Source organism: Cricetulus griseus, chromosome 8, assembly GCF_003668045.3.
Source record: "Cricetulus griseus strain 17A/GY chromosome 8, alternate assembly CriGri-PICRH-1.0, whole genome shotgun sequence".
Lineage (NCBI taxonomy): Eukaryota > Metazoa > Chordata > Mammalia > Rodentia > Cricetidae > Cricetulus > Cricetulus griseus.
In genome coordinates, this window is record NC_048601.1 from 50,021,007 (window position 1) to 50,040,222 (window position 19,216).

The 19,216-nt window shown below is 39.8% G+C and overlaps 1 protein-coding gene across 18 annotated transcripts in view; it reads left to right on the forward strand.

Annotated features, from left to right (window-relative positions):
• Positions 1-19,216, forward strand: part of Magi1 (membrane associated guanylate kinase, WW and PDZ domain containing 1) — a 604,931-nt gene that overhangs the window by 471,196 nt on the left and 114,519 nt on the right. For all 18 annotated transcript variants that reach the window (XM_027428904.2, XM_027428907.2, XM_027428917.2 and 15 more), the window contains exon 3: positions 73-192. In XM_027428904.2, the coding sequence (XP_027284705.1) occupies positions 73-192 (120 nt within the window). The remainder of the gene's footprint in view (positions 1-72; positions 193-19,216) is intronic.

Consider the following 19,216-nt stretch of genomic DNA (forward strand, 5'->3'; position numbering starts at 1 on the left):
TAATTACTTGGGTTGGAACTCCCTGTTCTAATGGACTGATGGCATTCTGGGCCTTTGTATTTTGTGCTGCAGGCACAACCCGATCTCCCAGAGAAGGAGAAGTGCCTGGCGTGGATTACAGCTTTCTGACTGTGAAAGAGTTCTTGGAGCTTGAGCAGAGTGGGACCCTGTTGGAAGTCGGCACCTATGAAGGTAAGCTGCCCTGCTGCCCTGTGGCATCCAGAGTGCCTGTAGTGGTCCAGGCAGAGTGTCTAGACTCTGGGGAGTCTAAAGAAGTAAGAGGAGACTAGTCTACCTTAATTTGGTTCATGCTAATAAGATATGGAAAGCCTTGAAAGGCTTTGCAAGTAGTTTTTCTCCTTTACCTTGTGAACTTAAGGACATGTGTTTTATGTTTTGATACGGACACTAGTACCGCTTCACTGAATTGTAGGTCATCACAATGTGACCTTATATTGTTGTTATCTTGTAGAAATGAAATTTTATTTTTACCACTAGTTAGTTTTACCTGGAAGTGTATTTACACTGTGTGTAAAGAAACATCAATGAGTATCACCTTCCCATGCCAGACTGCTGCCTGCCTGATTTGATGTGTGATGAGTAATGTGACTGATGACTGAGCTCCTGATTGTTCTTTGAAGTCAATTCAATTATTCACGTGCATGCATGCCATGTATATACCCCTGTGTGTGTTCGTATTTCTATGTGTTGGACCCAGAGGACCGTATGCATTGCATGCTTTTGGTGTCTTGTTCATCTGTGTCTTGTATCTTAATAGATCCTTGCCATTCAATAATAGAGAACTTCCTGTTTGCCTTTCTTAGACCACTTCATATGAATGTGCCATGGTTTATTTAGTTTTCTCTCTTTGGGTAAACATTTTGGGTTATTTTTAATTTTTGAAGATTTACTTTAATTATTTAAAAATATTTGTTTATTTTTGCTCTTTCAGAACACTACTATATTTAATAACATGGACATTATCTGTAGCTATAGTGTGAGTTTCTGCAAGTAAAATTTCTATGTCAAAACCAAATAGGGGAAAATTATATTTCCTTACCTGTTTGAGGATTGTATTATAATTTATCTAGCTAGTTCTCTCAGAGTTGGTTTTTCATAGCTGATTTCTAAATGTTTTCCTTGTTTTAGTTTTAGTTTTGGTTTTTTGTTTGTTTGTTTTGGTTTGGTTTGGTATTTTTTTTTTTTTGAAATGGGGTTTCTCTGTAGTTTGGATTCTGTCCTGGAACTCGCTCTGTAGTCCAGGCTGGCCTCAACTCCACCTGGCTCTGCCTCCTGAGTACTGGGAGTAAAGGTGTTAGCCACCACCACCCAGCAATATTTTCTTTTTTAATTGGCATTCAGGTGTGATATTCCATGCAAATGCAAGGATCAGATCAGGATCAGGACACTTGACAAACACATGTAATCCCAGGGCTGGGATGCTGAATTGGAACATCATAGGGTCAATACAAGGCAGGCTACAGGTAATAGTCATCATTTAACACCGATCATTTGTGTTAGGGATATTGAGAATCCTTCCTACTGGCTGTTTTGAAATACAATTACTCTATTGTGCTATAGAAAATGGGAAATTCTTCTTCTTGGTTAATTGCATCCATGTAACTGCTATCGATCTTCTCTATTTCACACACTCTTCGCAGTCTCTAGTTGTTACTATTCTCCTCTTGTGTCTCCTCCTGTTACAGAGCTATTGAGTCTTGCATGTGCACATAAAAACATGAGGTATTTGTCTTTCTGTGTCTGATGCATTCAATTAGCCTAATGTTCTCCATGCTCATGTTGGAGTGAGTTGACACCAATGATAGATTTTTATTTTTATTTTTGAGGAGAGTCTTACATAATCCAGGCTGGCATGATACTCAGTATGTAGCTAAAGATGACCTTGAATTTAATATCTTTCTGCCTCCAGAACTTTCAGTGTCACCTCTGTTTTATGGGGTGCTGGAGAATGAACCTAAGGCTTCTGGCATACCAGGCAAGCACTTTATCACCTGAGTTATATCCTTAGCCCTAGTTTTTATGACTTTTTGTGGATGAATAATAATCCATTGTGTATATAAATTGTGTTGTTTTCTTTATATACTCATCTGTTGATCAACACTCAGGTTGATGTCATACCAGGACCATGTGAAAAATGATAAACATGGGAGTGCTGATGTATTTTAAACACTGATTTCTGTTTTCTCTTCATAGATAGATAGATAGATAGATAGATAGATAGATAGATAGATAGATAGATAGGGATATATTTATCTGTGTGTGTGTGTGTGTGTGTGTGCGCGCACATCTGGATCGTGAGCTACTTCTGTTTCTATATTTCTAAAAGATTTCTATGCTGGTTTTCCTAGATATACAACTTACATTCATTGTTCAAGAATTCCCCTTCTTCTGCAGGTTCTCTGTGTGCTACTTTTGGTAATAGCTACTCTGACTGGAGTAAAACAATACCTTGTTGTGTTGTTGACTGTTGATTTAGTTTTGATGATGACTGACACTGAGATATTTTTAGGTACTTGTTGACCATTTATATGTCTTTCAAATGTTACATTTTCTGAAAACAATAGTATAGCTTGATTGTTGTTTGGAGTGTTGTTATTTGAGACAGAATACCATAATATGATACAATTAAATTGCTAATTTATTCATAGTTATGTTTTGGATCTTTACAAACTCTTAAAATGTCTATTGGAAAATCATGAAGGAATTTTAAACATTAAGATTAAAAACAAAAGGTAACTGGAAAGATTATTATTGACCTGCCTCCACCCCAACCTGCCTGAAGACTGTGTCCATTGCCTAGCCCATTTTCCTGGTGAGGACTCTAGGCTGGGGCTGCCAAATCCATTCATGCCAATGGTATACTCTTCAGGAAGGGGCCCTACACTCTCATGACCAACCCCACCTGCCCCTGAAACCTGAGTACTACATGTCCTATCCCTAGGTTCCACTACAACTCCACCTAACCCCCTCCCCTGCCTGAGAATCATGTGTCTTGTTCTGGCCCTCAGATCCCATTTTTCAGACAGGGGGACCCTGTGCTCACACTGCCAATTCCACCCACTCCTGCTGCCTAACAGGTAGTCCTAAGTGGACTACTGAGGATTGGCTGTAAAAATGTCTCCTCTCTCTCTCTCTCTCTCTCTCTCTCTCTCTCTCTCTCTCTCTCTCTCTCTCTCTCTCTCTAACTATGTAGCTCTGGCTATCCTGAAACTCCCTCTGTAGGCCAGGCTCCCAAGTGCTGGGTTTAAAGGTGTGTGTCACTACACATAGTCATTATATATTTTCAAATCTATGACATTGTCACTTGATTGTATGCACCATTAGAAACCCAACTAATTGTTAATTAAAATATGATGATGTAGTATCATGGAATTCTTTTTTGTTTGTTTTGTCATTTTTTCTTTTATTGAAAATATATGTTTTTCATACAATATATTCTGATCATGATTTCTCCTCCCCAGATCTTTTCTGAGATCCCCCTCTAATTATACAGTAACTCTCTCCTGTTCTTAGATACTACTCCTAGCCTAAGCTGAACTGTGATTACTTCCAATACCCCATTAAGCATCAACACTGAATTACCCCAAGACTAAACCCTAAACTATCCTGAAATTAATCTGAATTCTGATGGTCTACAACCCTACAGACTGCTGTATCAGTAAACAAAGATTTTACATACTGATTAGACAAAGGAAAAGCAAAATATCTATAACCAAGAGACCTTACCAAATACCAAACCCCAGATGCCTAGGTCTCATTACCAAAACACAAGCAACATGGATAACCAGCATAATAGGTCACTACCAAAAATCACTCCTCCCAGAATAATGTTCCTAAGAAAAGCAACTTATGTGATTTACAAGACAATGATTTCAAAATAACAACAATAAAATAATTAAGACACTCAAAAGTTTCTGAATAAATGCTGAATGAAGACAGTAAAAACATAGTTGAATGAAATAATAAAAAGCAATTCAAGCTGTCTAAATAGATTTTAATAAAGAGATAGAAGCTCAGAAGAAAAAACCAAAATGAAACAAAACTCAGAAGTAAAGATTTCAGGAATTGAAACAAAAAAATTCAGAGGAAAGCCTCAGCAATAGACTGGATCAAGGAAACGTGAGGATATCAGGTCTTGAGACAATCCAAAAGAGTTGGATCACTTAGTCAAAAGATATGTTAAATAAAAACAACAACAAAAAGTCATGGGACACTATAAAAACCACAAAGTACCTAGGGATAGCAGATTCAAAGGGAAGAGGTTCAAGTCAAAGACATAGAAAATATTGTCAACAAAATCAAAGAACAAAACTTCCCTAATCTGAGGAAGGAGATACCTGTCAAAATCCAAGAGGATACAGAACCACAAATAGACACAACCAGAAAGAAACTTTCCATATAATAGTCAAAATAGTAAATTTACAGAACAAAGAAAGGATACAGAAAAAGAGGAGGTGATATTTCAATGGAGACTGTGAAAACATGAAGCACTTAGACAAGTTATAAAAGACCTCAGATAGGCCAGGCTACTATATCCAGCAAAATTATCAGTTGTATCAAAGGAAAAGGGAAAAAAATTTATGATTAAAACAGATTTAAGGAATTTATGACCAATAAGTCAGTTCTACAGAGATGTGAAGAAAAGGTTAAACATGCTCAAGGAGGCATAGGAAGCAAACTTAATCAAACTTAATTTAATTTGAATAGACCACTTAATTAAAAGATTTTAATAAAATACCACAGAGTGACAGGCATTAGTACATATTGCTCAATAATTCTTTTTTTAATAATTTATTTTTATTTTTATGTGCATTGGTGTTTCGCCAGCATATATGTCTGTATGAAGGTGTCAGATCCCTTGGAACTAGAGTTAAGAACAGGTGTGAGCTGCCATATGGGTTCTAGGAAATGAACCTGGGACCTCTGGAATAGCAGCCAGTGCTCTTAACTGCTGAGCCATCTCTCGAGCCCTGCTCAATAATTCTTAATGGTCTCAACTTCCACCAAATACACGCAGACTAACAGATTAGATTAGAAAATGGAATATATCTTTCTTTTTTCTGCCTCCAGGAACACACCCCACAATCAATGATAGACACCACCTTAGGTTGAGATGATAGAAAAAAGATATGAAATTAAAACAAGTGGAGTAGTCAGTCTAGTATCTGGAACAATAGACTTCAAACAAAAACTACTCAGTAGAGATAAGGAGGAATACTTCATACTCATCAAAGTATTAATCCACTAATAGACTATTACAAGTTTAACCATATATGTACCAAATACAGGAGCACTCAATTTCATTTAAAAAAAAATCACTAAAAGCTACAGATTGATTCCAACATGGTGATAGTGGGTTGTTTCAATACCACACTTACCAGGAGATAAGCCATTGAGGTGGGGTGGTGGGGGTGGGGTGGGGGTGGGAGAGCCTATACTGAGAAACTCCAGAGTTAAAGAACATTATAAATCAAATCGACATAACAGATTATCAATAGAGATTATCCACCCAAAAGAGAATACACTTTCTTCTCTGCAGCCCATGGAAATTTCTCCAAAATAGACCACATATTAGAACTTGAGGCAAGTCTTTAAAATTAAGAACAAGTGAAATCACACACTGCATTCTCTCTGACCATAAGAGAACAAAGTTGAATATCCACAGCTGTAGAAACTACAGAAAGTACACAGACTCATGGAAACTAAACAACACACTGCTGAATAAGTAAGTAATCAAGGAAATGAATGAAAATGAAAATACAACATACCGAAATCTGTGAGATATAGTGAAGACAATCCTAAGAGGAAAGCTTATAGTACTATGTGCCTTTATCAGAGAGAGAGAGAGAGAGAGAGAGAGAGAGAGAGAGAGAGAGAGAGAGAGAGAGAGAGAGACAGAGAGACAGAGAGACAGAGAGAGAGACAGAGAGAGAAATATCAAACTAATAACTATGTTGCCCTGGAAGACCTTGGAAAATCCAAAACAAGCAAAACCCAACAGCAATAGACAAGAAGAGTGTGCTGGTTCTTTTTGTGTTTTTTGTTTGTTTGTTTGTTTTGTGTGTGTGTGTGTGAACTTGACACAAGCTATGGTCATTTGGGAAGAGGAAACTTCACCTCAGAAAATGCCCCATTAGATGGCTTATAGGCAAGTCTTTGGAGCATTTTCTTTATTAATGGTCCATGTAGGTGGGCTACACCTTCTGTGGGCAGTGCCACCCCTGACCAACTGGCTTGTGTAATCAAGCCAACTGAGCAAGCCAGTAAGGAGTGTCCCTCTGTGTTCTGGCTTCAGTTTCTGCCTCTAGGTTATGGCTTTGAGCACTTGCCCTGACTTTTCCCTCATTAAGCTGTAAGATAAACTAAACCCTTTCCTCCTCAAGTTGATTTTGATCATGTCTTTATCACAATAGTAAAAATCAAACTGAGACAAAAAATAATCAAAATCAGAGCTGAAGTTAATGAGATAGAATCTGAAAAACAAACAAAAAATACAAAGAATAAAACCAAGAATTGGTTCTTTAAAAAGATGAACGATTTTGTCAGTTTACTAGCCATATTAACCAAAAGAGAGAAACAGGATCCACATTAATAAAATTTGGTGACAGGAAGGAAGACATCACAACAGATAGTGAAGAAAGTCGTTGAATCATAGACATACTTTAAAAATTTGTATTTCCCCCAACTGGAAAATCTAAAAGAAATGGATGAGAAAAATATATGGCCTACCAAAGTTATAACAAGATGAAATAAATAATGAATAAATAATGCAAACATGGTATATTTATACAATGAAATATTACTTAGCCATTAAGAAAAATGAAATTATAAATTTCGCAGTTAGGTCAAGTTGGAAGCAATCATACTGAGTGTAGTAATCCAGACCCAGAAAGAAACATCCCATGTCTTCTCTCCTTTGTGGATGTTAGCTTTGAATCCATATATGTATGCTTTGTTTGCAATATCCATAAACATCAGGAGATAAGTAAGGGATGGTGAAAAGAACTTTCAAAGGAAGGGAGTTAGAACTCAGTGGTAAAAAGGACTAAAGAATAATAATGGAACAGGAGGGCTTAACATGGGGTTGGGTATAGCAGGACAGGGTAGAGGAGGAACTTGGGGAGAGATAAATAACACTAAAGTTCTTCCAGAAAAACTCATGGAGATCTACCACTATAGAAGCATCCTAAAATATATATGAAAAGAGTTAAAGTGGAGCTACTTTATGACAAGATAACTACTCCTACTAGACACCGTAGGCTAATAAATAAAAAGCCTAGTGCCAAGAATGGGCTATCTGTTTTTGACGTTGTTGGCTAGTTAGGTCATGTAGACCCCCAAACATTGCATGCTATAGCCATTGCTATTGCTTCCCCTCTAGAACTTGATGTTGAGACTGTATTGTTGGAGATACTATATACTTCAGTCAAAGAATGTGGAAAAATCAAGCTAGTACTCACCTGGAAGCTTCATCCTTTCTGGGTAGCTTTCATTGTCCTGGAAGGTGTGTTGCTACCAGGGGAGGAAAGTAATCATCAGTCTCACCCAAACTGATAGCTGTAACAACTGGCCTGGCAAGACATGCCCACTGGTGCAGCAGTGGCATGAACATCATGGGAGTAACCGACCACTTTCTGATTGAATTTAAGTTCCACCTCACAAACTGGAATCCATGTCTGGCACCATCATCTAGACAAAAAACCCGTCATAGGCCCTAGGAGAGAACCTACTGCTATTATTTTGCTAAATGGACATAGTTTTAAACCATGACTGTTCTTCATGACTTACTGTTATACCCATAGATTAATGCGTCTCTCAGTCCCCATTAGAGAAACTCCTGTTTGTAGAGGATGGCAATTAATGTAGGCATCCACACCTGGTTAAGGAACAGAGCATAAGATCCCGTAGGGTGCTCATTCCTAAATAGAAGGCTCAGGGATCATTATGGAAAAGCAAGCTGAAAGACTGTAAATACCAGTAGTGGTGGGTAACTACAAGGAAATGATACTGTGTGGGGGATTGTTAATTATTTTTGGCTTAGTCTCCTGGAAGGGAATGTGTCTGGGTAGTTTCTGGGCTGAATGGCTGAGGTCTGAGAATCCAGCAAAGAGTATAAAGGGGTTGAGGGAGACACAGAGGACTTCTTGTCTCCATGACTCTCTTTCATAATTTGATGATCGTTGGAGAGAACCCCTTTGCTTAGAAGACAGTGAATTGTCCTCACCTAAAACCAGCTATTCTTTCAATCTGGGGGCTCTTAGTCCCCAAATGTACATCCTATATATTTGCATTTGTATAGGCACAGCTAGAGGAATTGGGGTGAAAGGAAAAGCTTAGGATTTAGACAGAAGCTTAGTATGGAAAAAGAAAACTAAACTTAGTTTATTCAGATGGTTATGTGACAAATTATACATAGGTAGAACAGGTTCCTTTTCTCCTTTACTGTCATCAGTGCAGCAAGGGTACCATTACTGTGACTGAAGCTTCAGATGGAATCCTGAGCTAAATGGAATAAATAAAGGTCTTCATGGCAGGTTTGAGACAATAGATCTGTAGCCACACCCAACTCCATCAGCCTTTCACAAACCCCAAGATATCCTGGATGTGACAGGTAGCTTGTTAGTGCTGCACTGACTTCCTGGCCCAGCAGAAGGAAAGTAAATATTTTTCAAAAAACCATCTGCTTGTCCCTACATGTGTTTCTGTGAATGTTGGTTGGTTATGTTAGAATTGAAATTTTCTAATATACCAAATTGATCCTTTCTATTTCTTAATCATTTTTCTATACTTGCTCTCCAGTGTTTGACCTTTTACTAGCTTAATTTCAAACCCATACAAGAAGGCTCTTAATTTTTTAGTATCAACTAGAGTTTGACTTTCACAAGCTGAGAGCAAATGGAAATTTTTTTTTTTATTAAATGCCAGATACTGCCCTAGATTCCCCAGAGGCCTGTCTCTCACCTGCTCTCCTTGGACCATTCCTCATGTCTGATGGGATACACTTAGGAGCAAGCTAAAACCTCTTGAGTCTGAGTCTCAGCCCTGTGCTCTGGCAAGTCACTTTCTGCTCAGTCTCCATTTTCCCCTTGGTAATTACAGTGTTTCCTTGTGAGTTGATCTAAATGAGGGAGTGATTGCAAAGGGCTTAGCTGATGGCCTGGCACAGGCACACTCCCAGTCAGGGTTAGCTCTTGCATATATACACAACTTACATAAATTGCTACACCATGTATTCCCATCTCCTTCTAGTAAACCAGTTGATTACTTCTCAGGTTCCACCCACTTTTTTTTTTTTTTTTTTTTTTTTTTTTTTTGCCATCTGGAATTTCTTTTGGCCACTAATCCCAAAAGGCCGTATTACAACACAGAGTGCTCCTGTTCTCCCTCTTTTTGCCATCTGTTCTACCATGCTGTGAACTGAGCACTCTGACGCTGTGAGCTGAAACATCTCTTCTTCTTACAAACAAACCAAACTATACAGGGTATTCTTTAAATATGTCATTAAAAATAACTACTTGATTGTTTTTGTTCAGATAAGTGTTCTTAAGAGCATCAAAGGCTTGTTCTCTAACCCATGGTGCTGTTAGACAGTGGTAGAACTGCTAAACGATAGAGTCAGTCTAGTTAGAAGGTTTTGGGGAAGTCACATGGAGCAGTCTCTTGAGGGGAATATTGAGAGCATGGCTTCTTCTTTCTCTTTGCTTCTTAGCCACATGACACGAACAGATTGCTCCACCATGGCATGTACCTTCCCCCGTCCCAAAGTCTTTCCTTGCCACAGGCCAAAACGAGACAAGAGAGCCATCTGATTGTGGATTAGAACCTCTTGATTCTAAGGGGGAGGGAAGTAAAATATGGGCATGGTAGCACACACCTTTAATCCCAACACTCAGAAGGCAGAGGCAGGTGGAGCTCTGTGAGTTTGAGTCCAGCCTGGTCTACACAGAAGGAGTTGCAGAACAGCCAGGGCTATACAAAGAAAACCTGTTTTGAAAAACTAAACACACACACACACACACACACACACACACACACACACACACACACACACACACACACACACACACACACAGTAAAATGCATTCTGAAAGAGCATTCTGCAGCATGGTCTGTAGCAGGTGTTGTCCCCAGCAGGTAGAGGAAGCAGCTGTAAGCAGTCAACCTGTGGGCCTGTGGATGGGCAGGTGAACTGCTCAGGGATAGCAGCAGAGCCCAGTCATCCCCAAGAAGGCATGACCTGAAAGCAGACTGACTGTGTTCAGTACAAAGGAGGTTAGAATGATGGCTTGTGGGTGGGGAGTGAAGCAGCCATTCTCAACTTTACCAAACCAATGCCATCCATGGAGAGTTTTGCTCAGTGTATTGCTCTTGGTATCACCTATGCATGTGGTAGCCACTAACCTGCTGAGCATCTTCAGACTGAACAGTTGCATTTATTTTCTATATTTATTTTTTGCTTTTTACATTGTGTGTGTGTGTGTGTGTGTGTGTGTGTGTGTGTGTGTGTGTGTGTGTGTGCCTGAGTACAGGTACTCATGGAGTCCAGAATAGGCCATCAGATCCCCTAGGGCTGAAGTTACAGGTAGTTGTGAGGCACTCCATATGGGTGCTAGGTGTTGAACTCTAATCCTCTGTAAGAACTGCAAGTGTTCTTAATGCTGAACCATCTCTCAAGCTCCTGAACAGTGGAGGTTTTGCGGGTTTTTCCTTTCTTTCTTTCTTTCTTTCTTTCTTTCTTTCTTTCTTTCTTGCTCTTCCTTCCTTCCTTCCTTCCTTCCTTCCTTCCTTCCTTCCTTCCTTCCTTCCTTCCTTCCATCTTTAATCACTTCTTTCAGAATTTCTTACAATGTATTTTAATCAATCTCACTCCCCTACCCCAACTCTTCCCAGATTAAATCCACCCTCTCTACCACACACTTTTGTGTATCTCCCCCTGCCCCCAAATCCTTCAAGACCAATTTGTGCTGCCCAAATAGTCTTGGATGTGTGCTCTTCTACTAAAGAGTGGTCAGCTTAACCAGGGGCTAATCGAAGACTCTCCCTCTCTCGACTAATAAATATCAGTAGGTCCACAGTTGGGATAATTTGCTCAACTCTCCTTGCCATGCTTGGGATTTGTTCTAGCTTGGGTTTACACAGGTTTTATGTATCGTATTGCAACTACCTTGGATTCATACATTGGGACTGGAGAGATGGCTTGGTGATTAAGAAGAATTACTATTCTTGGAGAGGACCCAAGTTAAATTCCCATCATGCAGCTCACAATTGCCTATAACTCCTGTTCCAAGGAGATCTGATGCCTCTGATCCTTTTGGGCCCACATCCCCTACCCCTCTTATGTACACATACACACTAAATATTAAAAAAACCAACTGATAACTTTTAAAAGTTGAACTTTCAAATTAATCATAGTAGCTAGCCACTGTATTTATTGCAGTGTCATTTTTTAATAAAAAAATTATTCAAGTTGAAGTAAAGTCCCACAGAAGAAACTCTCTCTCCTCACTTAACCAATTTTGCACAACAAACATGCTTTGAGCTAAATTTGGATCCCCAGAATCCTTAGAAAACGTAAAGCACAAATCTACATAAAACTTGGACACTGTAGTACATGTGTCTGTAACCCCAGCACTTTCACTATGAGATGGAAGACAAAGATGAGAGACCCTTTGGAAGCTCATGAGCCAGCTAGCCTGGAGTATAAATACAGTTGAGACCCTGTTTCAAAACAAGATGGAAGGTGGGGACTAACATATACCCCCACAGAATTGCATATACATGGACCATAGCAGACTTACTCCTGAACTCACTTTTATATGTGTATACACACACACACACACACACACACACACACACACACACACACACACACCCCACAGAATGTCCCATTACGTATTTTATGTGGTGGTTGGTGTTGTGCTTAGCTGTGAATTGTATGGGTGATGGTAGTAGTGACCAGTTGGTTGAATCTAGAAATATTTGTGTAACCAAAGAGCTGAATTTGCTAATATTGTTCATTGTCAGAAGGAAATTATCGATAAGTGACAGCAATCTTCCAAGCCTCTTGTCTTCTCTATCTAGATCTATTTGCTAACATTTGCCAAGATAATAAACAATAGGTGGCTATGGTAGCCAAAGAGAAGGAGGCAAGGGGAGCATGATTTTTAGATTACTCTGGACTACATAGTTTCAGTGTCTCAAAAAAGAAGGAAAGAAATGCTGTAATTGGACCAGTATAAAGGAGAGGGCAAGTACTCTGTCATGTCACTGTTCCCTCTGCAGCATAAGCTCGCAATAGACCCAAGGCATAGAAGTTGCTAGTGGATTGTGTCAGTGATCTGCCTTACATCTTGAGCCAACTCAAACCAACTCCCTCTCCTTTTCCTGGACAGAAAAGCTAGAAAAATAAGAATAAACTCCTTAGCCCAAATTTCTAATTGTACACTGAGCTAATTTATTTGGTACAGTGCTTGAAATAAAGCAACTAAACCATCCCTGTTGGCTCCCCAGCCCCCCTTTTCCTGCTGACATTTTACCTCTACAATCCTGGTTGCTGCCTTAGTGCCCACCCTTGGGACTTCCCTGGGAGAGAGTTTACAAGGGATGGACTGACTATTCAGTAAGACTGGTTCTGAACATGCCTGTTTTACAAATGCCCCTGGGTAGAAGAGACTGATTATACACTTTGAGCATCGCAAAGGTTTTCCTTCAGCCTGGAAGTGCAGTGCCAGGGTGACATTTCAAACTGGAGTTATGGGTTGCATATTTCTGCATGCTAATTAGAAAGGGGATGTCAGTGTTCAATAATGGGATTGTTTTGCTTCCTAGAAGATCTGCAGAAAAGCAGCTGCCAGCAGAATACTTTTGGGGGACAGAGATATAAAGTGGGGTGAAGAGAGTTCATGTTTGTCATTGAGGAAAATGAGACCTTCTGGAGTCCTGTTCTTTGGCGGGCCCTGGGAGCCGTCTGTCGTGATAAGTTCTGTTGGCAAACTCTGCTGTGGAATGTTCTCTGTTGATAATGAAAGTAACCAAATGAAACCTGTGCTGTTGTTGGCTTTTCTCTGAATTGGAAGATAGTGAGGCTGGAGCTAGGAAAATTTTATTTAATTTCATCTCTCAGAGATCCTTAGAGATTTCTGGAGTTGAGCGTGTAGATGTTAGGCACAAGCACATCTATATTTTAATGCCCTTCATCATTTACAAATTAGGTGAGTCTCATCTCCTTCAACTGAAAATGAGACTACTCGTTCTTTTTTGCTACAGGATAACTATAAATACTAGCTTGTCTCTTCCTTGGTCTCATAATCCAAGTAATGTGTACGAAGGAACATCTAATTACAGGATGTTGATTTATTATCCTTTTTATATATAAATATATGTCTTTTAGATATAAATATAGGGTAGGGCACGTGGGAAAAGGAATAGTAGAGAGAAAGTGATGGAGGCTTTTAGAATAGCATACATAATGCGTTGAACATATACATGGCAAAGTAGTATAGGTGTATGCATTCAGGTGTAACTAATGGAAGAGAAAGAAATGCCATGAGTCATGTCATTAAAAACCTGCTCCACAGTACTGGTATCTAAGATGATCCTAGCCTAGGATTTATGTGTGCTGTCACGACTTGTTCCTTTATACGTTCTGCAAAGTATTCCTGAGTGACACTATGTACCTTATAGACTGTGGCAGCCCTCAGGGAACACAGACGTGCACAGAAACAGCAGTGGCTACTGCCATACAGAATTTATAACCCAGAAGTGAGAGCTGATGCTAAATCAAACTACTTGCTACACACAGCAGAAGATGTTAAAAAGGGATGGTATCTCCCTGTTAACATAGCAGGTCTGAGTACAGCTTTGATCCAGCCTGTGGCATCAGAGATTATGTCCTGAGAACAAACCATACTAAGGTTGAAGGATACAGGGAGGAGTGGGTATAAGAGCCATTAGGTGATGAGGGAGCCCAGTTTGAGGGGGCTACTGAGTGAAGCCCCGTCAAGTCAGAGTGAGAGAGCATGCTAATGGTAGCTGTGGACCAGCCCGGAGACTGGGTAGGGCCAGAGCCCTCCGGGCCCTGAAACCTCAGCAAAACCAGATGATCTGGATGTCTGTGTTCACGAACTGTACAGATGTCTGTCTGTGTTAAACAGGAGAGTGAAGATTTTATAAACACTACCTCCAAAAGGAGAAGGGATCTTTGCCACTTGGAGTTGACACTGCCCTCATTGGAAATGTGTTATCTGTGTTTACCTCAGGGAGTGTCACTACCATCCTGGGCTTTTGGTTATTTTTAAATGCTTTGCCTCTAAGAGGACAGAAAAAGGTTTCCTAATTTATGCTGCACTAGCAGTGGCACCCTACAAGAGCCCTCTGTGTTCCTCTCTACAAAAGGGAGATGGTTTTCTCTGTCTATGCATGGCGACCCCGAGGTGCTGCAGAATCACCGGTATACTGGCTGGAATCTTGAATATCAGGCCCACTCTGACCTATGGGATCAGCATCTGTAATTAATGGCCCTAGACTGTTTGCCTATTAAAGTTTCAGAACACTGATATTTGCTCTGTAAAAAGATGTATATATCTTTACATCTTACTGCTAGCACATAGCTTAGTACTTAGACTAAAGGTTCTCTCCAAGGATATAAATGAAATTGTGACTTTGTGTAAGTTGAGAAGCTGCACAGATTTGATTCATTCTTGCTGAAAATCCAGGAAGAGTACAGTCTTCCTTAAATGTTTTATAAAGCTTTTAAAAATTGATTTGCAGCCCTCATTAATTTATAAGTGTGAGTTAGAAAGTGTTTTCTTTGGCTTTGGTCATGGCCATAGATTGTGCCTGTTAATTAAGGCCAGTCTTGCCTTCCTCTTCCCCTGCCTTCCTTTCCCTCCCTCACCACTCACCCCCTCCCCCATTGAGTTTTATTGTAGAACCTGTTCTGAAAATAGCAGAGAGGAAAAGGAGCACATTCCCACTTGGGCTGAAGCCCGGGCACCTCAGGAAGTGTTTGTTGGGTAACATGGAGTCTGTGGGACAGCCAGGTTTAGGGCTCATAGAAATTATGCAGCTGCCAAGCAATAACCTTAATTAACGTTCTAATCATTTGCAGTGCCTCACATTATTTATGTCCTTCACACAGAGTCTCTTGTACATGCTGCATCTTCTCTGTAAGGTTTGTGCTTCTACCTTGGCTAGTTTGGCCCACTTAATGATCACACTGGAAATTCTTGATAAGGTGGAGTTTTTATGGAAGGCACAGTTTGGATCTCAGACTCCAAGACACTAGATACAGGCAATGGAGTCCTGGAGTAACTGGAACTCTATACAGTAACTGGAACTCTATACATGGCATGCTTGCCTGCAGTTACATGGGAAGGACTCTACAATGTTATACACTTACTGACCAAAGTCCAGGGTCCACACAGATGCATCCAAAGTGAGCTTTCAAAGGCCAACTTACAACTCTCTGAAGAGAGAGTTTGGAAATTTTATGTTTACCTTCACCCTGTATCTGCATAGTCTTTTGCACTCCAAAAACCTTAAAGTACTGACCTGAGTTTTGTTCTAAATTTCGTATGTGGCAAGACTAATAGAAAAGAGTAGGGGTGACATTATCTGCATAAAGCCTTGATTCTCTGAGTGTGTTGGCATTGTCCTGGGGGTTGTGTTGTCATCTTGACACCAACTAGAGTTACTTGAGAAGAGAAGCCTCAATTGAGAAAAATGTTTCCTTCAGATTAGATTTACTATAGACAAGTCTGTAGTACTTTTTTTTCCTGAATGATAGTTGACTCAAGTGAGCCTAGTCCATGGAGGAAGGGGGGTAGTTGCCACCCCCTGGCAAGTGGTCCTGAGTTGTAAGGAAAGCAGATTGAGCAAGCCAATAAGCAGCACTCCTCCATGGCCTCTGCTCAATTCCTGCCTCTAGATCCCACCTTCAGTTCCTGCTCTGACTTCCCTCAGTGAGGTACTGTTTCCTGGTAGTATAAGAAGAAATAAAACCTTTACTCTACAAGCTGCTGTTGGTTGAGAGTTTTATCAGAACAGTAGAAACCCTGACTAAAACAGGCATGATGCTTTGGGCGTATGCTTGCTTACCAGTAATTGCCTAGATGTGGGCATATGGGGGAGGGTCTGTGGGACTCCACCTATTAGTTTATTTCTCTGGTATCTATTAGAAACATCCCCTCCCCTTTTTAAATGGATGTTAATTCAAATTATTTTCAACATGGCATATGAGGAATAAACCAAAACATAATGTTGAAGTAAACATCTGAATCCCCTAACATAGAAACTGACATGTAAAAGTTTTTCTATGAAGCAAAAGAAACATTGGGAAAATTTGAGTAGTATATTTTTTTAGCACCTCTGATTGACAGAGTTTCTCAGACAATCTAGTATTTGTCAGAATCATCCTGTAGGGTCACTGTGCTGCTGTTTTGGATAGCAATGTGGACACTTCTTGAGAGTCTGGGCATAGATGGTTATTTGGCTACTGCTGACCTCCTTTGGTTTTTGAGTCTTTTAACAGTGGAATAAGAACTGTCACTTACAATTTGCTGGGCATGTCAGATACATAGTATCAGTGGTTCCTTAAGGTGGAATAGGAATCATTTTAATGGGTTAGAAACACATCAACATCGTGAAGCATTTGCCTAGTTTCACTCTGGTGTCAGCTTGAGCATAAATGAAGGGGTTTCTGTAGACCATCTCGTTGTGTCCTTGTAACAGGTATTCAAGGAGTGTAGTGCATTTCTTCAGCATCACAATTTCAAGGTTGAGTGCAAAGATGGGGTTTTCTGTTTTGTTTTGTTTCTAACTGGAAGAATGATGAGTCATGGATAACAAAGGCAATTAATGGTGAGATGGAACTGTGAACTCTCTTACAAGCTTTATTGATGCACAGTGCCAAGACTGCCCAGTGTTGCTGATGCACATATATTCATCATGTTAAACCACACTACATTATTTATGTTTGACGTATTTTAACTTTATATGGTTCACCTGATAATCTGCATGTTATCTGTCTCCGAGACTACTTTGTAGACGTGGGAAACTACTGAACAGGTGGGTTATCTTGTGGGGGTGCATCATCAAATCTGCTAGTCGTTTTTAATTTGTAAACTGGGGATAGGTGCTTGCTGGAAAACCCACATGCGTTTATCAAATTACATGAAACTTTACTTCCTAGCCATTTATTTCTCTCATAAACTATGGATATCAAAGAGTAAATTCATTTTAAAATGATAATTTTGTAAGCATGACTTCAGTTGATTGTCACCAGACTGAGCAGCAATCATTAGGAAATTAAGAGTACAGGGCCCATCCTTTACTTCCCCTTTTCAGTACGTTCTAACTTGTAGATCTCAGCCTTCATTCAACATCAAATTCTAAAATAAGTGTGGTCTTTGGTTTATTAGTAATGGGGAGGGAGGAATTAAAATCAAATTTTGTTGCACTTTATCTCTATTTGTTTGTTTAATTCACTGTGGAGATTTATTTTTAAGTCAAGATTCTTACTTTCCTTAACCTCACAAACACTCCTCAGGTTAGTGAAAAAGTTGTGGTACTTGGCCTAGGCACACCTTTAAAGAAAGCATGAGATAGTCTTTACAAGACCTTGTAGAGATGGAAGACCAAGTGGAAGTGTGTTTCTTTCTTATATATTGCTAGCTCTTCCTTGTGTGAGGATTAGCCCCTCACACCACTGTGGGATGCCTTCCTTCAAGCCTCTTCCTCCCAACTTCTTGGAAATCTGAAAGATTCTTTTATTTCTATGTAAGAGACTGATAGATTACTTTCTGTGTGAGAGCTTAAGTCTTAACCAAAGTCTCTAGTGTAAATTTACCCAAAACTGACAACTGGGGTCTTCTATGTTTAATCATGGTGCCCTTTACCACTTGGTTTATTAAGGTTTATTTATTTTATTCATGTGTGTGATTGTTTTGTTACCTGTACTTATGTGTACCACATGCATGCCTAGGCTCACAGAGGTCAGAAGGGGATGTCAGATGCCCTAGAACTGAAGGTCCAATGGTTGTGAGCCACTATATGGGTGCTGGAAACTGAGCCCAGGTTCTCTGTAGGAGCATCGAGTGCTCTTAACTGCTGAGCAGTGGCTCAACTCTCCATTCCTGTGTTTTTTTGCCTATATGTTCAGAGTTCACTGATGGTACAGATTGTTACATCCCTCTCAAAAGAAAATGGTTTTATGTGTGCTCATGAAATTATTGATTCAAAATGCAATTCAAAGAAGCAAATATTAGGTTTGGAGAGATGACTCAGTTATTGAGAATGCTTGCTGCTCTTCTAGATGGCCAGAATTTGGTTCCCAGAACCCACATTGGACAGAACACAATCCTGTATAACTACAGGTCCAGGAGGTTCTCATGCTCTCTCTGGCTTCCACGGGCATCCACACAAACAAGCACAGCACACATAAGTAGACATACACAAAGAAAATGTTAAATTTCTGATGTCTCTTCTAAATTATTATTAAACCTTCCTTTCCAAAAAAAAAGAAAAAAAAATAACTGTGAGGCTAGAGAAATAGCTTAGTTGCCAGAGAGGTTGACTAGTATGCTTGGAGCTCTTGAGTGGAATCCCAACAAGCATAAAAATCGTGGCAGTTCATTCCCCAAGAAACAAAGGCAGCAGACCAGCCTAGCCTTGGCTACATGAAACCAAACCATGCTTTCATTCCCCCATCCCCAACCCCCAATAAAACCACACCTCAGGGAAGCAGGTGCTCCATAAAATGTAATAGAAATCAGTGAGTGGAAGAAATAATGATAATAGCGATAATTTCCTCCTACAAATTTATGTTTAAAAGCAAGTGATTTTGATATTGTCTTAAATGAAACTTTAAGAGGCATGTCCCAATATGAAAAAAATTCTTGAGTACTTTAGACTAAGCTAGATTTGGAAAGTGTATTTGATAACCAGTAGGGTGGGTGCACTGACAGAGAATGTGCTTTTCACCAGGCTTTCCCTTTTACCTATTCCTTTCTCTGTGTAACAGCTCTGGCTGTTCTGGAACTCACAGATCTTCCTGCCTCTGCCTCCCAAGTGCTGGGATTAAAGGTGTGTGCCACTACCACCCACCTCATTTAAATTTTCGATTTTTTTTTATTTATCTTTGAGCTTCTGAGGAATTCATGCATGAGTACTGTATTTAGACCGTTTACAACCCCTA